The sequence below is a fragment of the Oncorhynchus kisutch genome, linkage group LG14 (assembly GCF_002021735.2).
Source record: "Oncorhynchus kisutch isolate 150728-3 linkage group LG14, Okis_V2, whole genome shotgun sequence".
Classification (NCBI taxonomy): Eukaryota; Metazoa; Chordata; class Actinopteri; order Salmoniformes; family Salmonidae; genus Oncorhynchus; species Oncorhynchus kisutch.
In genome coordinates this window covers 45,140,022-45,157,845 of record NC_034187.2, presented here as the reverse complement: position 1 = coordinate 45,157,845, position 17,824 = coordinate 45,140,022, and the positions used below count along the sequence as shown (strand labels likewise).

The 17,824-nt window shown below is 42.4% G+C and overlaps 1 protein-coding gene across 1 annotated transcript in view; it reads right to left on the bottom strand.

Moving 5' to 3' along the window:
- The window catches only part of babam2 (BRISC and BRCA1 A complex member 2), a 197,185-nt gene that overhangs the window by 37,095 nt on the left and 142,266 nt on the right, over window positions 1-17,824 (bottom strand). The window contains exon 8 of the mRNA XM_020500820.2: window positions 4,985-5,084. Within this exon, the coding sequence (XP_020356409.1) occupies window positions 4,985-5,084 (100 nt within the window). The remainder of the gene's footprint in view (window positions 1-4,984; window positions 5,085-17,824) is intronic.

Below are 17,824 nucleotides of genomic sequence, written 5' to 3'. Positions count from 1 at the left end.
AACTAGCTATACTCCTGTTGTAAAGATAAGGAAAGTGCTTAATATTTGCTTAATATTAGCAAAGTTGAGAAATAAATATAGTAGGCCTAGCCTATAGAAAGCTGATGGGATCGTCCTCTTTTTAATAGAGGCCATCACTCTGTTTTCTCACGCAATTGCATAGCCTATAGAAATGTTCCTCTCATGAAGTGTTTGATTCAATTTTCGATTACATTTGCATTGATTTCAGAGTGATTATAGAGTGTTGAGTACCAGGCAGTTAGCAAGTTTGGTAGGCTACTAATGACCATCAGCAGCATCAGAGCTTGTAGAAGCCTATTTACAGTGACTAAACGGTCACATGGAATTTTACTGCCTTCCTGACTCGTGACCGCCAGTGTGGCTGTAATATGGTCACTGCAACAGCCCTAGGTGCAATTAATTATCAGGTAGAACAGAAAATTAGAAGGCTTTGGACCTCTTGGGTAAGAGTTGAATACCCCTGCTCTATACTATTGACAAAGAAAATAAACCTTTCTTTTATAAAATAAATACATTTAGATTAGGTTACAGAGATGAGGATGAAGGAGAGAATGGATTTTGAGAGACCCATGGTACCTGGTAAGATGAATATCGAATTTATTACCACCTGTCCCTGTAGTAGGGTTACCCTGCGTTCACCCTGCCCTCGACTAATAGTGGCTACTTGCAGTTCACAGAACAAAGTTGGAGACAACCATGTATCCGAATAAAGCAAGCATTTTACATTTGTGGCATCTGATTTATTAACCCTGCTCTAAAGTTATGCATAGCATAATGACAAGAACGTGCAGTAAGACGTTTTTTATACTTTGTTTAATTAAACAGGTAATGTATTATATCTTGCGAATCCTCAACCTCCAGTAACCCCATATAGTGCCCATCAGAAGAGGGGAATTTTTTCCTGGTGGAGCTGACAACACACACCAGCAGCACCACTGGATTGTCTTGTCCCAGTCGCTCACCTCGCAGGGCCCACTCCTCCTGGCGGAATTGTCTACAAAGAGCAAAACAAATACCTGTCATGCACCATAAATACTAAGACATTCCTGTCAAGCATCTGGTAACAGGTACTGTCTCTCCCAATACCATCATTGCCATTGATGGTCATAATAGAGAGTCCCTTTGAGGGATTTTCTCAAATTATTGGTAGGATTGTATCGGTGAATATATAAAGTGACATTCCTTCCCGCTAGGCTACAACCTCCACACAAGATGTTGAATGAATATGCCTCTACTCTATACAAAGCCATGGTCTTTTCAGGCTGGTATTTGAGTAGGCCCTACATCAGTATGGAACAGTTTAGTAGCTAGCTAAATTGTTTCATTAGTTTTTTCCGAAAGTAGCTAGCTATTAGCAGTGAGCTGGTGACACAAGTCAACTAACATTATCTAGCTAGCTAGAACCAGGCCAGCTAGCTAACCAACTTTGGCCATTTAGCTGGCTACTGTCTGCTAGTTGCTAAAGTTAGTTAGCGAGACTGGTGTTAGCTAATTTATATGCAGCAAAGGAGCTTGTGAAAACAGTAATGAAATAACTAACTAACCTGTTAGACATCTGTTTTCCGGGACCCACTGGTCTGGGCTGCTTCTTCCAATTTTAGTTCAGCGTGTGGTAGAGGGTGGTAAGTAACATTATCCCTCTGTTGTGTGCAGGCCAAAGCTGGGTTTGGCGAGGACGCATGCACCCTCCTCAATCCCTGCTAGCAGTCCCTGACCCTGTGCCCACTCCTGACAGCAGAGACATTCCTCCTTTTTTGGCCATTACCAGTTGGAAAGGTAACATTATGACTATATCAGTTGGTCGCTCAGGCAACAGCTACAAGGTAAGCTAACATACAATTGTAATGCATTCTGGCTTAAATTAAATTGTGAATATTGCTGAGAATTTAACTAAATATATTGTGTGTCAAGGTTGTCAGGATAAATCATTATGTAGCTAAAGTTAGCTAGCTAATAATTTTTGCCACTACTTGCTAATGGATGGTCACGGTGCCAAGTAGTCAAGACAGATAGATCTCCAATAAGCACATGCTGCATTCTCACTTTGTATGATCTGCAATCATAATTCTGTCTATCTTTTTCTCCCGTTAGCCCCCATTTAATAAGTTTACAAAAAAAGCAGAGAAACAGAAAAAGAAAAGATTGAGAAAATGTATAGGTTTAAATCAACACCTTTTTCTAAATATTCCAATGGAAGTTGAAGGCCATAAATGTATCCTTCTCTGTCATTCAAGTGTCAATGTTGACAAATTTTGTGGAATTTCTTAAATGTCTTCTGAGAGAATCCCTACGCTATATTGTCTACTCATCCTTCCTGCAGGATCGCGGCTCCATCTGCTGACCATTTAGGGAAGGGATGGGCAACTGCTGGCTCACAACCCCCCCCAATTTTTTTTGTCTTTTTGTCAGGATCTCAACTTAATAGTTAAGAATAGACAAGGGGCTTTTTTAGAAATTTGGTTGTGTATCAACAGTTTTTCTATTGTTATATCAGTCACTGAATTAGCCCATTTCAGGTAAAATGTTTAAGATAGCTGGCTAGATTAATTTAGCAATCTAAACTTGTAGCAATCGTGATCAAGTTACTGACCAGGGGGCCCCCATTGAATTCGTTAGTCACCGAGATATCATACTCAACTGCAAACATTTCTCTCCACCCAATGAAAAAATGTGTAGAATTGCAGGAAAGTAGTTATACAATTGCAAAATCTTCTCTCAGCCCCTTGGCAAAATGTTTAAAATTGCAGCAAATAAACTTGCATTTTCTCTATTATGCCCCTTGCCAAAATGTGTAGAATTGCAGGAAATTATTATTTTATAAATCTCGGCTGTCAAGGGGGGGGGGGGGGGGGGGGGTTGCTAAAAGGTGGGTGGGTAGATGTGGTTAACCTCTACAGGATCGATGTCTCCCCGTGGGATGATTGAGCTAACGTGCGCTAATGTGATTAGCATGAGGTTGAAAGTAACAAGAAAAGTTCCCAGGACATAGACATATCTGATATGGGCAGAAAGCTTAAATTCTTGTTAAGCTAACTGCACTGTCCAATTTACAGTAGCTATTAGTGAAAGAATACCATGCTATTGTTTGAGGAGAGTGCACAGTTATGAACTTGAAAATGTATCGATAAACCAACCAACATGTGGGCAGAATTTATACAATATTTTGAACATTAATGCAATGGCTCATTGGATCAATCTAAAACCTTTCACATACACTGCTGTGGACAAAATCTAAATTGCGCCTAAACGGCAATAATAGATTGTGGCCTTCCTCTTGCATTTCAAAGATGATGAACATAATCTTTTACCAGATCTCATGTGTTGTATTCTCCTTCATTAATTTCACATTTCCACAAACTTCAAAATGTTATCTTTCAAATGGTATCAAGAATATGCATATCCTTCCCTCAGGTCCTGAACTAAAGGTAGTTAGATTTGGGTATGTCATTTTAGGCGAAAATGGAAAAAAACAAACCTGCGAGCCACGGCGGCCCCTCATGACGAGTTCAGATATTTTGTAGCCCCCACCCCTATCAAACTTGCCCATCCCTGATTTAGGGAATGGAGTTCTCCACCTGAGTGCCAAATATCATGCCATAATATACAGTATTGACAGGGAACATTTTACTACAAGGGGGGGTGACTAACATGCATTGCTGGCTCAAACTCTAATATAGACCCAACAATAAGCATGCACAGGAGGGGAAGTTGTCCTTTACCATATACATAGCATCAGCGTGTTCTCATCCAATTCCAATCTTCACCATGCATTACACTATTTTTGTGTTGCTGGTGATTTCATTACCTATGGTTATTCATAAATACAAACATAGTATTCACAAAGGGTTTGTGAATGAATGGCTGCATTTCCTGATGCATGGGGTGACTTGTCTCGGTGGGTGAGTCTCTTACACACACACGATCAAATCAAATTTTATTGGTCACATACACATGGTTAGCAGATGTTAATGTGAGTGTAGCGAAATGCTTGTGCTTCTAGTTCCGACCGTGCAGTAATATCTAACAATATCTAAGTAATCTAACAATTTCACAACAACTACCTTATACACACACATAAGTGTAACGGAATGAGCGCCTCCTGCTGAGCGCCTCCTGCTGGGATACACACTACACATAGTGACTCAGACACCCCTTTTCAAGTCTATTTTTCTTGGTTTACATAGGACCAAGTGGGGAGTAGTCACGACTCTCTCAAAAGCAGCAAGGCCATACTGTGATTGTGTTTGTTTAGTCACAGCAGGATATGTGTGTGCGAGTGGGGGAACTGTGGATCACTGAACTTATATACATACAGATGACATCCCACTCCAAATCTGCCCTCCCTGGCATGACAAAAGGGAATCCAGCCTTGGAGTCTAACCGGTGAGGTCATGCCACAGGTATTTGCTGTGCCCGCACCCAGGACGCGCTACCTCTGCTTCCGGCGTATGTGTGTGTACACGGCCCTGGAGGGTTGGATGCAATGTGGCCGGAAGTGATCCTCATTCACCACACTCACACCTGAACAAAATCCAGTCCAATGGGAGATCTGATGAAAACCAGGGCCGCATCCACAAAGAGTCTTAGAGTAAGAGTGCTGATCTAAGATCAGCTGTGCCTTTAGATCATAATAAATAATATTGTATGGACAGATCCTATATCAGCACTCCTACTCAGACGGTTGTACGGACCCTGGTAGTCGAAACGTTGTCTAATAAATTCACACGGGAGCATAATGCAGTGTGCAGAGTACACTATTATGACGTCCAGCACCTGCTAAGTCTACGGATATGCGTGTCATCTCTTTTCTATTCAGTAATACACCTGTTTTGTGGAGAAAAGCAGTTGGATGTTTTTCATTGTGCTTACATAGACCCTATATGATTCAGTAACGTCTTTCTATCCATTTCTCTCGCTCTTTTTTCACCCTGTTGTGCTCTCTCATTATCAGGTTCTGTCATACCTTGTTGGTGAGGAGCTGGCACACTTGCGGTACATAGTCAATGAGGCAGCCTCCACTAGGGAATGCTGGGATGTGTAGTGCAGAGGAGCCTCCAAGTGCGCTGATGGTCAGAAAAAGAAAGAAAGAGTTAAACTACGGCACACAGCAATTAAATTCATATCCCTACTAAGGCTCATTCTATAAGGAGACCCGGTGGCTTTGAGTAAATTGCAGATGCATGCAGGTCATCCTATGCTTCTCATAATAAATCACTTTTAGACTACCTGTGGTATAAAAAAAAATGGGAACATTCTAGAGTTGGTTCTTGTTTACTTCAAAGCCTTACACTCTGCAATTTGAATTGGCAGAGAGCGAGAATTAGAGAAAGAGAGGGAGGTAGAGGCAGCAATAAGGGACTGTGCACGCAACCCTTCTGTCAAACATTACATACATTTTCCGCTGACATCACTGCATGGTTTATCAGAAGCATTTAATCTCATGACAAGATTCAGACTTTGCTCACACAAGCATTTTCTGCCTCTATGTACAGAACCATAACACACACACCCTGGCATGTCCTTGATATACACTAGTTTATCCCTTAATTCAGGTTCAGCCCCACCCTGCTCTACAAACACAAGTGTTCTCAGGCATGACTGACAGGGGTGGTGGTTCCAGCTCCAGGCACATCCCTCCCACCCTCTAACAGAACAGAACAGAAGTAGAAGAACAGGTGGAGACTGGAGAGGAGAGAGAAGGGCAATATGAACTGCACACACCCTGTTAATGCAAGAAATAGGAATGAGGTCAGACGTAAGCCTCTAAACAGATCACGTGTCCCTACGATCCACACCAAATATGACGTGTGTGTGTGCGTGTTTGCATCTAGTGCAGCCACACTAGCACGGACTCCGTCACCCCAAAACGACACGACAACCCCCTCTAAAAGAAAGCAAACAACTCTCTCTCTTTCCATCAGTATCTCTCCACATGCATCTTTCTCACAGTATACAAACCCATCCAAAACCTAATTTGAACAAACATATATACACACACAACCTCACAGAGAACGTAATGTTCCCATTGGGGGGGGGGGTCATAGCTAAAACCATGAAGCTTCACTCTCTAGAGCTGGAGGGGGTCATAGCTAAAACCATGAAGCTACACTCTCTAGAGCTGGAGGGGGTCATAGGTAAAACTATGAAGCTTGTTCGCTTTGCCGTAACGCCATGGACGAGAGTCGTCACTTATCCTGCTGGCTTCTTTCCCTTGTCCTCCGTTTATTTGTTTGTTTCTTCCTCTGACGTTTTCTGCTCTGGTCCCTGCAGCGTTGCTCCGGTCGTGATTAGCGCATGCTTGCTTAATCAGGAAAAATGACCATCGCTCGGGCCCTGGGATGACTAACCAACTGTCGGTCGTCATCCCCTCGTTTTTACTCCTCCCTCGCTCCTTGGGCAAAAGAGAGGGATGAACCGGAGGGCTCGTTGGAGGTCCCTGGCTGATACAGTAGTGTGGGACGGTCATGGATTAATGTTTATTATCAGCGTTTACTTGACTTGAGTATCCGTGTAACTAACTGAATGCTAATTTTACATGCATTACGCCTGAACATGTATTACGCATAGGATATGTCAAGAGGTCATACATGGTGCCACGAAGCGCTGGGGTCTAGATGCTACTGTTTGACGTGCAAGAGGGATCACGATGGCCCAATAGCCTTCATAAACCATATTTTTTCATAGTCTGATTTAGATTGAATGCCAGTCTAAGGCCGTATCTGGTGTTCTACAGTATTGGTGTAGTGTTTTTAACCTTAGACAACAAGCTATATGGCTAACGGACCTTGGTTCAAATCCTTTCAGCATTTTGATTGAGCATGCCTGGAGTGCCTGATGGGCAGGGTTTGTACTTTTGGGGTTATTCCATTGCTCCAGGCAAGCTCAATCAAGGGCAACTTAATTTTTAAAAATAGAAAGAACACAAACACTGTTTGTACCAAGGCCTCTATTCAGGTCTCCATATAAACTACATGACCAAAAGTATATCAACACCTGCTCGTCAAACATCTCATTCCAAAATCATTGGCATTAATATGGAGTTGGTCCCCTTTTTGTTGCTATAACAGCCTCCACTCTTCTGGGAAGGCTTTCCACTAGATGTTGGAACATTGCAGCAGGGACTTGCTTCCATTCAACCACAACAGCATTAGTGAAGTCGGGCACTGATATTGAGCGATTAGGCCTTGATCGTAGTCGGCGTCCCAATTCATCCCAAAGGTGTTTGATGGGGTTGAGGACAGAGGTCTGGGTAAGGCCAGTCAAGTTCTTCCGCACCGATCTCACCAAACTAGTTCTGTATTTCTGTATAGACCTCACTTGGAGCACGGGGGCAAAATGTCATACTGAAACAGGAAAGGGCCTTCCACAAACTGTTGGCACAAAGTTAGAACCACAGAATCGTCTAGAATGTCACTAAATGCTGTAGCGTTAAGATTTCCCTTCACTGGAACTAAGGGGCCTAGCCAGAACCATGAAAAACAGCCCTAGACCATTATTCCTCCACGAAACATTATAGTTGGCACTATGCATTCAGGGCAGGTAGCATTCTCCTGGCATCCGCCAAACCCAGATTAGTCTGTCGGACTGCCAGATATTGAAGTGTGATTCATCACTCCAGAGAACGTGTTTCCATTACTCCAGAGTCCAAAGGCGGCGAGCTTTACACCACTCAAGCCGACGCTTGGCATTGCGCATGGTAATCTTAGGCTTGTTTGCGGCTGCTTGGCCATGGAAACCCATTTCATGAAGCTCCCGACGAACAGTTTTTGTGCTGAGTGTTGCAACTGAGGACAGACGATTTTTATATGCTACGCGCTTCAGCACTCGGCGGTCCCGTTCTGTGAGCTTTTGTGGCCTATCACTTCTCGACGGAGCCGTTGTTGCTCCTAGTCGTTTTCACTTCACAATAACAGCACTTACAGTTAACTGGGGCAGCTCTAGCAGAGCAGAAAATTGACAGGCAGAAACTGACTTGTTGGAAAGGTGGCATCCTATGACGTGCCACGTTGAAAGTCAGCTGGCCATTCTACTGCCCATGTTTGTCTATGGAGATTGCATGGCGGTGTGCCTAATTTTATACACCTGTCAGAAACGAGTGTGGCTGATATAGCCGAATCCACCAATTTGAAGGGGTATCCACGTACTTTTGTATATATAGTGTAACGATCTATATATTTTTTACCTTTATTTAACTAGGTCAGTTAAGAACAAATTCTTATTTACAATGATGAACTACCGGGGAAGAGTGGGTTAACTGCCTTGTTCAGGGGCAGAACAACATATTTTTACCTTGTCAGCTCGGGGATTCGGTCCAGCAACCTTTCGGTTACTGGCCCAACGCTCTAACCACTCAGCTACATTTCTAGGCTGCATTTTATCTGCAACATTTCTCCTTACTGAACACACCCCTGACGGCACAATGCCACAAGGTGTGGTGGGAAACGATGATGATATAGTATGGGTGAGACAGAGGTTGTAACTGGGCCATATTATCCAGGTATGAGGGGGAGTTGCCAGAGCACATTGTGGGAGGCAGATAATCTAAGCTGTGGCTTCTCATCAGTAGATTAATAATGTCTGAATGTTTGTTACACAATGTGGGCTGCGACCACTTCCCTTTAATGCAGTTTTACAACGCTACTTGTTGTGGTTTAGTCACTATCCAGTGTTCCTCACAATTTTCATACAACATCCTCAGTCATGACTCTAGTATTAGTGTATTGCTTGACAAACTACTAATAATGTCAGTTGTTCTTTACCTTGTTCAGGGTTGATATATATTGCGCTTCAAACATAGATCAATGATGCCATATTGTCATCAACATAGAAATATAATTAATATAATCAAAATGCTGTGGTCTGATGAGCTATGCCCTTGATAGTAATTATATTTCTATGGTCACCAAGCCCTCTGAATTGTGAACGATGCATTCCAAATCGGTCATACTGCCATGATGAGAGCCCGATGCACATATTAGCATTGCTCTCTGTGCTTTTTTTTGTCTAAATGCTACAATGACCAACGCAAAGCAGCACACGACAACGAAGACAAATCCTCCAACTGTAAAAGTCTATCCGCCCACAGATCCATCTAAGAATAACCTAATTTCATTCAGATGTAAATGCAGACATAGACGCACAGAATGGTCGACTCACCAGTTAATTAGCGAACGCGTCACTCACGCGTGTTGATTGGGTTTGTGAACAAAGACACTTGCAATTGTCATTGTAATGACGCACGCCTCAAATTGTCAATTGAATGAAGGCTGATTAATCACTAGCATCTGATGCTGCCAGATGAACTGTGGAAATGGAAAGAAGATATTTATTGTGTATTTGTCAAGGTATTTGAGAAGATATTTCATATGCATTGGACCCAAAATTCTTGCTCTACTTCACTTAATTTTAAGTTGCTTAAAGTAATAGTAGTAGTATTAGCAGTCTTGTGATTGCTGTGCAGTTTTGATTATAAAACGTAACGATTCATTGTAGCGTTGGCATAGTAACAGTGTCAGAAAAAGTACCCAACTGTCATCCTTGAGTAAAAGTAAAAGATACCTTAATAGAAAATTACTCAAGTAAAAGTCACCTGGTAAAATTCTACTTGAGTAAAAGTCTAAGTATTTGGTTCAAAATATACTTAAGTATCAAAAGTAAAAGTATCAATAATTTTCAAATTCCTTATATTAAGCAAACCACCATTGTCATGCTATTTAAATTTACGGAAAGCCAGGGGCACACTTCAAATCTCAGACATTTACAAACAAAGCATTTGTGTTTAGTGAGTCCGCCAGATCAGAGGCAGTAGGGATGACCAGGGATGTTCGGTTGATAAGTGTGTGAATGAGACTATTTTCCTGTCCTGCTAAGCATTCAAAATGTAACAAGTACTTTTGGGTGTCAAGGAAAATGTATGGAGTAAAAAGTACACTGTTTTCTTAAGGAATGTAGTGAAGTAAAAGTAGTCAAAAATATAAATAGTAAGATACAGATAACCCAAAAAACTACTTAAGTAGTACTTTAAAGTATTTTTACTTAAGTACTTTACACCACTGCATAGTAGAGAGGAAACGTTTAAAATGGACACATAATATAGTTTTAAATATTGGTATGAAAAAAGTTGCAGATTAGCAGGAGCTTGTTTGACAAGTGTAGGTCCATAGCCAGGGTTCATTCAAGGTTCAATCATGTTTGGTGATGGTACGATACACAAAAGTGAAGGAAATTGCTTTATACAAATCTGACCCTGGTCAGTTAAAAGACTGTTGATTGTCTGAGTGAATGCGTGTGTAAGGGCCAGGGAATCACCTTGTAAGAAAGAAAAGAGGATTCAAACTGACAACGGCACTAGATTCTTAGTCCTTATCTGTTCTCACACGGTCTCTCGCTCTCACACACACACGCTTCACTCCACCTGAGTCACCTAAGGTAATCTCCTGCGTTGATTAAGTCATGGGCGGTCTTGTCACTGCATGAGTGTGTATATGTTTGTGTATGTCCTGTATTCAGTAAATATGCCATACGGAAGGCTACGTGGCTTGGGGGGGGGGGGGGGGTTGTTCATACAATGACTCCTATCCATTGTTGGTGGAGTGCTACGAGTGGAGTCACCAGCACAGGCAGAAGCAGGGACACCTCAGGGGTCCTTGGAGAAGGGTATCATGGGACCAAAAATGGCTAAGGACTTTGGCCAAATTGCCAAGTGGATTGGTAACCCACCCAAAGGGATTTCGGGTATATGTTCAGACCGTTTAGTGAAAAGGGAATAGCATCTGCTATTAAAACGTCGTCGTAATTCATTTCAATGCAGTGAGCCGTAGTCACCAGATGAGCGTTAATCTTTCTGTGCATACATGACATGGTATACAAGTGCTCACTACAAAGCATGAGCTGGCGCACAACCAGAGAAAATGATTTAGTGTAGAGGTGCTGACTAACGGTGAATACACTGTAAGCTATAAAAACAAAGAGTCGCACACTCCATATGCACAACCTCCCAGTAATCTATTGGGTAAAAAAACACCAAAGTTTCGACATGACTGTGCCTTCTTCAGGGTCAAGTGCTCACTGACAGCGTTTTGCAAATAAATTACATCGTCTCAATGTCACTGAAAGCATCCGTTTCGACTAGCATCATAGTTCTCTGTGAAGGCTGAGGCCCTACCCCCGAAAGAGGTGTCACCAAAAGATCCTCAAACACCCCCAAAGTAGAATATGTCACTAGTCCTAAGTAGCATGAGCGTATCCCTATTTTTTTGGACCAGCCAGCACCTCTTCGGTCATTGTCTTCAGGCAACAGTTTGGCACTGTCGTGACCCCCTAGCCTGGTAAACACTCTCATTACCTGTTCAGTTGTTTCAATCCCACTTTATCTATGTGGAATCTTGTAATTTGCTGATATGCCCCTGGTGTAAAGGGCTTCAGTGGTACACTTTGTGCTAAGGGGGGGAAGTAAAGTGTCTCATTGAGCTGAAAGAGAAGGTCAAAAGTGAATTTGGAATATTTGGGAAAATGTAACGTTCAGATCACACCCAACCCACTTCTTTGGCACGGAGGGTTCCCAAAGTTCCCATAGACCTGTGTACAGTGCATTTCCTGTTTTGGCCTAATGACACTCTCCCTTTAATCTGTGGCAATATGCATCTGGAACACAGCTGTTCTAGTTAATGTCCTGACATGCCAAAAAGAGTTTCTAAAGAAACTTTGATTACAACAGAAAGGTTTCTAGAGAAACTTTAATTGTGACAAAGATAGCTTCCACAAACCAAAGAACCTCAAGGGCATAAGCTAAAATTGTGGCCTAGTAGAAAATACTTAATTCATGATAATACCACCTGGAAAACTAGGAATTGTGGGTAACGTAGTCTCACGACCCTTCCTCCGTCACTCAGTCAGAACCCAAAGCAGGTAACTCAGGGAGGGATGATGATGGGTCAACCATGGACACAACAACCATGACAGGGGTGAGGCTGAAGTCTGGCAGCATGGTGTCGTGTAGAAAAAAGAATCCCCCCCACACAGTGTAGCACCTGGAATTCCTTGGGTGCTTTTGATATTCATGAGGGAGTGGGTAAGGTCTGTGGACTTGCTCAGTCATCGGTGCATTGAGGAACAATCACAATTATGTTGCAAGGATAGGTGTGTGTGTGTGTGTGTGTGTGTGTGTGTGTGTGTGTGAGGAGTGTTCTGGTGGGTGCCCGCGGCTATGCTATGCTAGGCTGCTCCCTCTAGATATGGGGTTATAGGCAGCTACAGGAGAAATATTATAGAGAGGAACAACGCACATAACTTGGCGGTTCACAAGTACACATATGGAAAAGCATACAAGCACACTAGAGATGTGTAATGCATGTATTACAAGCAAAGGCAATTGCATTCACATATGCACACACACAGACCCAAACATTGCTCTGCTGCAGCCTAAAACTGTCTCTCTCTGTTGATTTTCTTTGGCGCCCAAATAGGCTTTGGTTTGGGGGCAGAGACAGTGCCCACTCGATTCTTTTATGTAACACTGCAGGTTTTCTGGGTAGAGCGAGAGGCTAACGACTCATCTCATAGACTGACTGGGTACAGTCAGGTCCAGACCAGCCAACGGTGGAGAAGAAAAGCGAGAGAATGGAGAAAAAAAGGAGAGGTAACAGGGAGGCAGGAAAATGAGTAAAGAGAAGGATGGAAGAGACATGGGCTGTCAATCTAAACCTTGTATATGGCTGACATTGGTAGATGCCTTGTATATGGCTGACATTGGTAGATGCCTTGTATATGGCTGACATAACCATGTCCATTTAACAGTAAATGATTTAAATACAATCGGTAGCATGAAATTGACCTTGAGGCTCAAGTCATTTCACAAGATAGTACAGCACAGCCTGTCCTTATTCAAGTGGCTATTGAATGTACTTCTGAATAACAACAGTACATGTTAAGGTTTCTTGTATGCCGCACTTCAATATCCCAATGAGAGGAACGAAGTCAACTGCATAAACACAAAAGCGTAGGTGAAGATCCTCTCTTAACCGAATCAATGCGCGAGGAAGAGTGGTGAGGACCAGGCATGAAAGTATTTAAGTCCGAGTGAAATAGCGTACAAACGAACGCACAATAGCTGCAGCCCATGTATAGGCAAGTACATACATGGGTGTCAGTGGAGTAGCTATGAAGTATAGTATCTCTCTCTGGAACGGCTGGTCTGTTTGAAAAGAGAGAGAAAGGTACAACGTCATAGCTCTGAGGGGATTAAAAAAGATTCACTTTCTCCCAGAATGCCTTAGATCCTGGAGCTACCGCAGCCCTCCAAGGAGAGAGAAAAGGAGAGTGGGAAATGAGATATCAAACGTCTCTCTCAAGTCCCACTCTCTTTCCTTCTCTCTTTGAGGCTCCGCCAGCAAGACTGACTGGGAGGCGAGAGAGAGATCAGGAGCGGAGAGGAGGATGAGGGGAGAAGGAGGGGGAGAGAGAGAGAGCGAGAATGAGGAGAGAGTAAAAGGAAAGAGAAAACGTTTTCTTTGCCGGGTCAGCTTCAAGGGAAGGGGGACAGAAAGCCAGGGCCAAAGTGGAGCAAGAACACAAGCAACAAAGCCACGGGCATAGGGAACACACACAGACATACAGTGAGCTCCAAAAGTTCACTTGTATGTGTATTAAAGTAGTCAACGGATTAGTATTTGGTTCCATATTCATAGCATGCAATGATTACATCAAGCTTGTTGGATCCTGACTAAACAAACTTGTTGGATCCTCTTGCTGTTTGTATTGTGCTTCAGATTATTTTGTGCCCAATAGAAATGAATGGTGAATAATGTAGAGTCATTTTGGAGTCACTTTTATTGTAAATAAGAATATAATATGTTTCTGAACACTTCTACATTAATGTGGATGCTATCATGATCATGGATAGTCCTGAATGAATCGTGAATAATGCTGAAATTATGAGTGAGGAAGTTACAGACATGCTAACCTCTCACCATTACAATAACAGGGGAGGTTAGCATTTTGGGGGTTTATGATATTTGTGGGTTTAACTTTCTCACTCATCATTATTCGTAATCCACATTAATGTAGAAGTGTTTTTGTAATCCTTGTGCGTTAAGAATATGGGTACAAATACTAAACTTTTCACTGTTTTAATACACATATGTGAATTTGTTCTAACACTATTGGTCTAAAACGGTTTACCCAATATGGATGAGTATAGCTCAAATTAAAGCTGACAGTGCTGGAGTAGAGCCAAAGCAAAAAAAATGTCTCGCTGTCCCAATACTTTTGGAGCTCGCACGCACGCACGCACGCACGCACGCACGCACGCACGCACGCACGCACGCAAAGTCATAAGGCCCAAAGGCCCTAAAGTTATTGAGGTAAATACGGAATTAAAATCTTCGGAATCTACGCTACGTTGTTCGGGCTCAACCTTTTTCCTCAAAGGGCCAGATATGTCCATATTATAGTAGGGTCTGCTGTGCAGCCCTCTCTCCTACATCTCTCCACCCCAGCGCCACACGCTCCCCCTTTCCCGCTCTCCTCTTTCATGCCTTTAGCCTCTTTCTGTCCATTCTCCTCACTCAACTGGCCGAGGAGGGCGCCGAACGCCACTGCAGCCTGGTCTAGCACATGGGCAAGGTCAAGCCTGCGAACGCACAAACACAGACACACATAGCTGAGCTGGCATGCTTCTCCTCTTGGTTGTTAGTAGGGTGGATGCAAGCATTCTCAACCTCATTGAAAATAAATATGGCACATTTTCAAATCTGTTACTGCAATCGCAATTCACTTCCTGAATTGATGGGAATGGAAATTTAGTTGACGAATGACCCCCGACCCCGGTGGTCTATAGCACTGTCAGAGAGTACTTCAATGTAGTGTGGAGAGTGCAGGGGACTAACTCATAAACAAAACATCTTTAAGTGTTAAAAAAAAATGTATTGATGATTTTGTATTCACTAGTCAGAATAAGAAGACTCAATTGGTGGGAATGAAATGGAACAAGTCACATCCATTAGAACGGTCTGAGTTTTAATTGATGAAAAGTTATCCTCATTTGACATTTGTCTATAGCAAAGTGATGAAATCTGTTGGTATCATCAGAAAGATTAGTGGTTTGGTTCATCAGGCTTGCTTCCTAAGTCTATGATATAGCTTAATTTGCTAATCTCTCATTTACTGTAATATTGTCTGGCCCAGTATATATGCCTCCTACCTACACAAATTCCTCATCATACAAAATAAATGTGCAAGACTAACCTTCTCTAATTACCTGGCTCTATCCGCACCTTTGTTTAAGAAACGCAATATCTTGTCTATTTACGACATTAATATATGCCAATTATACACTTTCATCTCCAAATACTCATAGCTCCCAGACAGTTTACCTAAACCCTTCAATGGATTCTTCCAGGTTAATTCTGAAATCCAACTACATAAAACAAGACACTGCAATATCCTTCCCTCTTCCCCAATGCCGCACCTCACATAGTCAATTCTCTATCAGACACAGAGGTACCATCCTCTGGAATTCTTATCTTCACATTGCCAAAACCTCATCATCCTTCAATAACGTCAAGTTAAGACTGGGGGTCAGCCTGATGAACCTAACTACCCAATAATCCCCTCCAAGTAGCCTAACTCTCACACACAATCACACATTGTTTGCGAGACAGAGCGTGAGCACAAGACAGAGCGCCAGCGCGAGACAGAGAGCGAAACAGAGCTAGAGACAGAGAAGGGGAATGAAAGATGGAGGAAAGGAGAAAGAGCTAGAGAGAATAGATGACCAACAGGGAGACAGTGAGAGAAAGAGACAGCTAGAGATAATGAGAGAAGAAAGGGAAAGAGAGAAAATGGAGGACAGGAGAAACAGTGTGAGGAGAAGTAAAAAAAAAACAAGGGAGACAAAGAGTGCTGGGGTGTAGACCGAGAGAGTGAGGAAAGTCGAGGGAGAGGAGGGATGAAAAGAGACAGAGATAGAGGGGGCAGAGGCCCCTTAACCTGGTATGACAGGGAGTGCGCTCTTAAATAAACATCTCCAGAGATGATTCCAAGCACGAACGGCCAGACCAGGCCGGCTAGAGGGGGGCATGGGGTCAAGAGAGGGGATGTTTACATACCTGACACACTGCCCTGACACACACATGCACACACACACAAACTCATGTACAGTACACATATGCACACACTTACGAACACTTAGATGTACAAACATATATGCGAATTAAGCAAGTATACACACACACACACACACACACACACACACACACACACACACACACACACACACACACACACACACACACACACACACACACACACACACACACACACACACACACACACACACACACACACACACACACACACACACACACACACACCCACACCCACACACACACACCCACACACACACACACACAGTCACTCTCAGCCCCAGACACTGACTATGTGTCATCTATCTCTTTTGTTCTTCTTCTTTCTTTTTAAAGGAACACGAGTCCAGACACTGGCGTGTCGAATTATACATTGATGACATCATGCGCTGCGGTTTTCACAATGCATTTTTGTTTATCATCTTCTTACGCCTTACATGCTCTCCATCTGCATCCTACAAGTCTGTCTCATCTAGTCAAGTTTTTGAGGAGATATGGGGCCAACTGTCTGGCAGTAATGGTCAGAAATGCAAATCGGAACATCTTTCTCCAGCCAGGAGAAAGGGCTCCTCTAGAGCCTGGTTCTCTTCAAGGTTTCGTCCTACTTATAAGGAGTTGTTGCTTGCCACTGTCACATTGGCTTGCTCTTAAAGGCCCAGGGAAGTCAAAAATGCTATTTTACTATGTTTTATATATACAGAAATTATTCACATCCCTTGACTCTTTCCACATGTTGGTGTGTTACAGCCTGAATTTAAGATGGTTTAAATTTGCCTCAAAGAAGGCCACCTATTGGTAGATGGGTAAAAAAAAAAAAAGAAGCAGACTTTGAATATCCCTTATTAATTACCCCTGAGTCAATACATGTTGGAATCACCTTTGGCAGCGATTCCAACTGTGTGTCTTTCTGGGTAAGTCTCTAAGAGCTTTGCACACCTGGATTGTACAATATTTGGATATTAATATTTGTTTAGGTCACTTAGAAATGTCCTTGTTTATGAAAAAAAAGTCAATTAAAACAACATCAAATTGATCAGAAATACAGTGAAGACATTGTTAATGTTGTAAATGACTATTGTAGCTGGGAACTGCTGATCTTTAATGGAATAACTCCACAGGCGTACAGAGGCTCATTATCAGCAACCATCACTGTGTTCAAATGGCACGTTGTGTTAGCTAATCCAAGTTTATCATTTTAAAATGCTAATTGATCATGAGAAAACCCTTTTGCAATTATGTTAACACAGCAGAAAACTGTTGTCCTGATAAAAGAAGTAATAAAACTGGCCTTCTTTACACCAGTTGTGTATCTGGTGCCTCAGCATTTGTGGGTTTGATTACAGGCTCAAAATGGCCAGAAACAAAGACCTTTCTTCTGAAACTCTCTCTCTTTATATAATATTCATATATATATATATATATATATATATATATTCAGGAACAAATTATCATGTGGTGTTAGCCAAATCAAGGACAAGCCTTTTCTGATCCACAATGAAAAATGGGCAGTTGACATTTGATTTAAACTAAACTTAGAACGTATACTTTCTTCAAAGAGAACTACACCCCTGAAGTGTATATCCGCCTGAAACTTACAAAAATCCAAAGGTCAGTTTGTGCACAACTCAGATCCGGCAACCTCCCTTTGGCTATAGAGATGG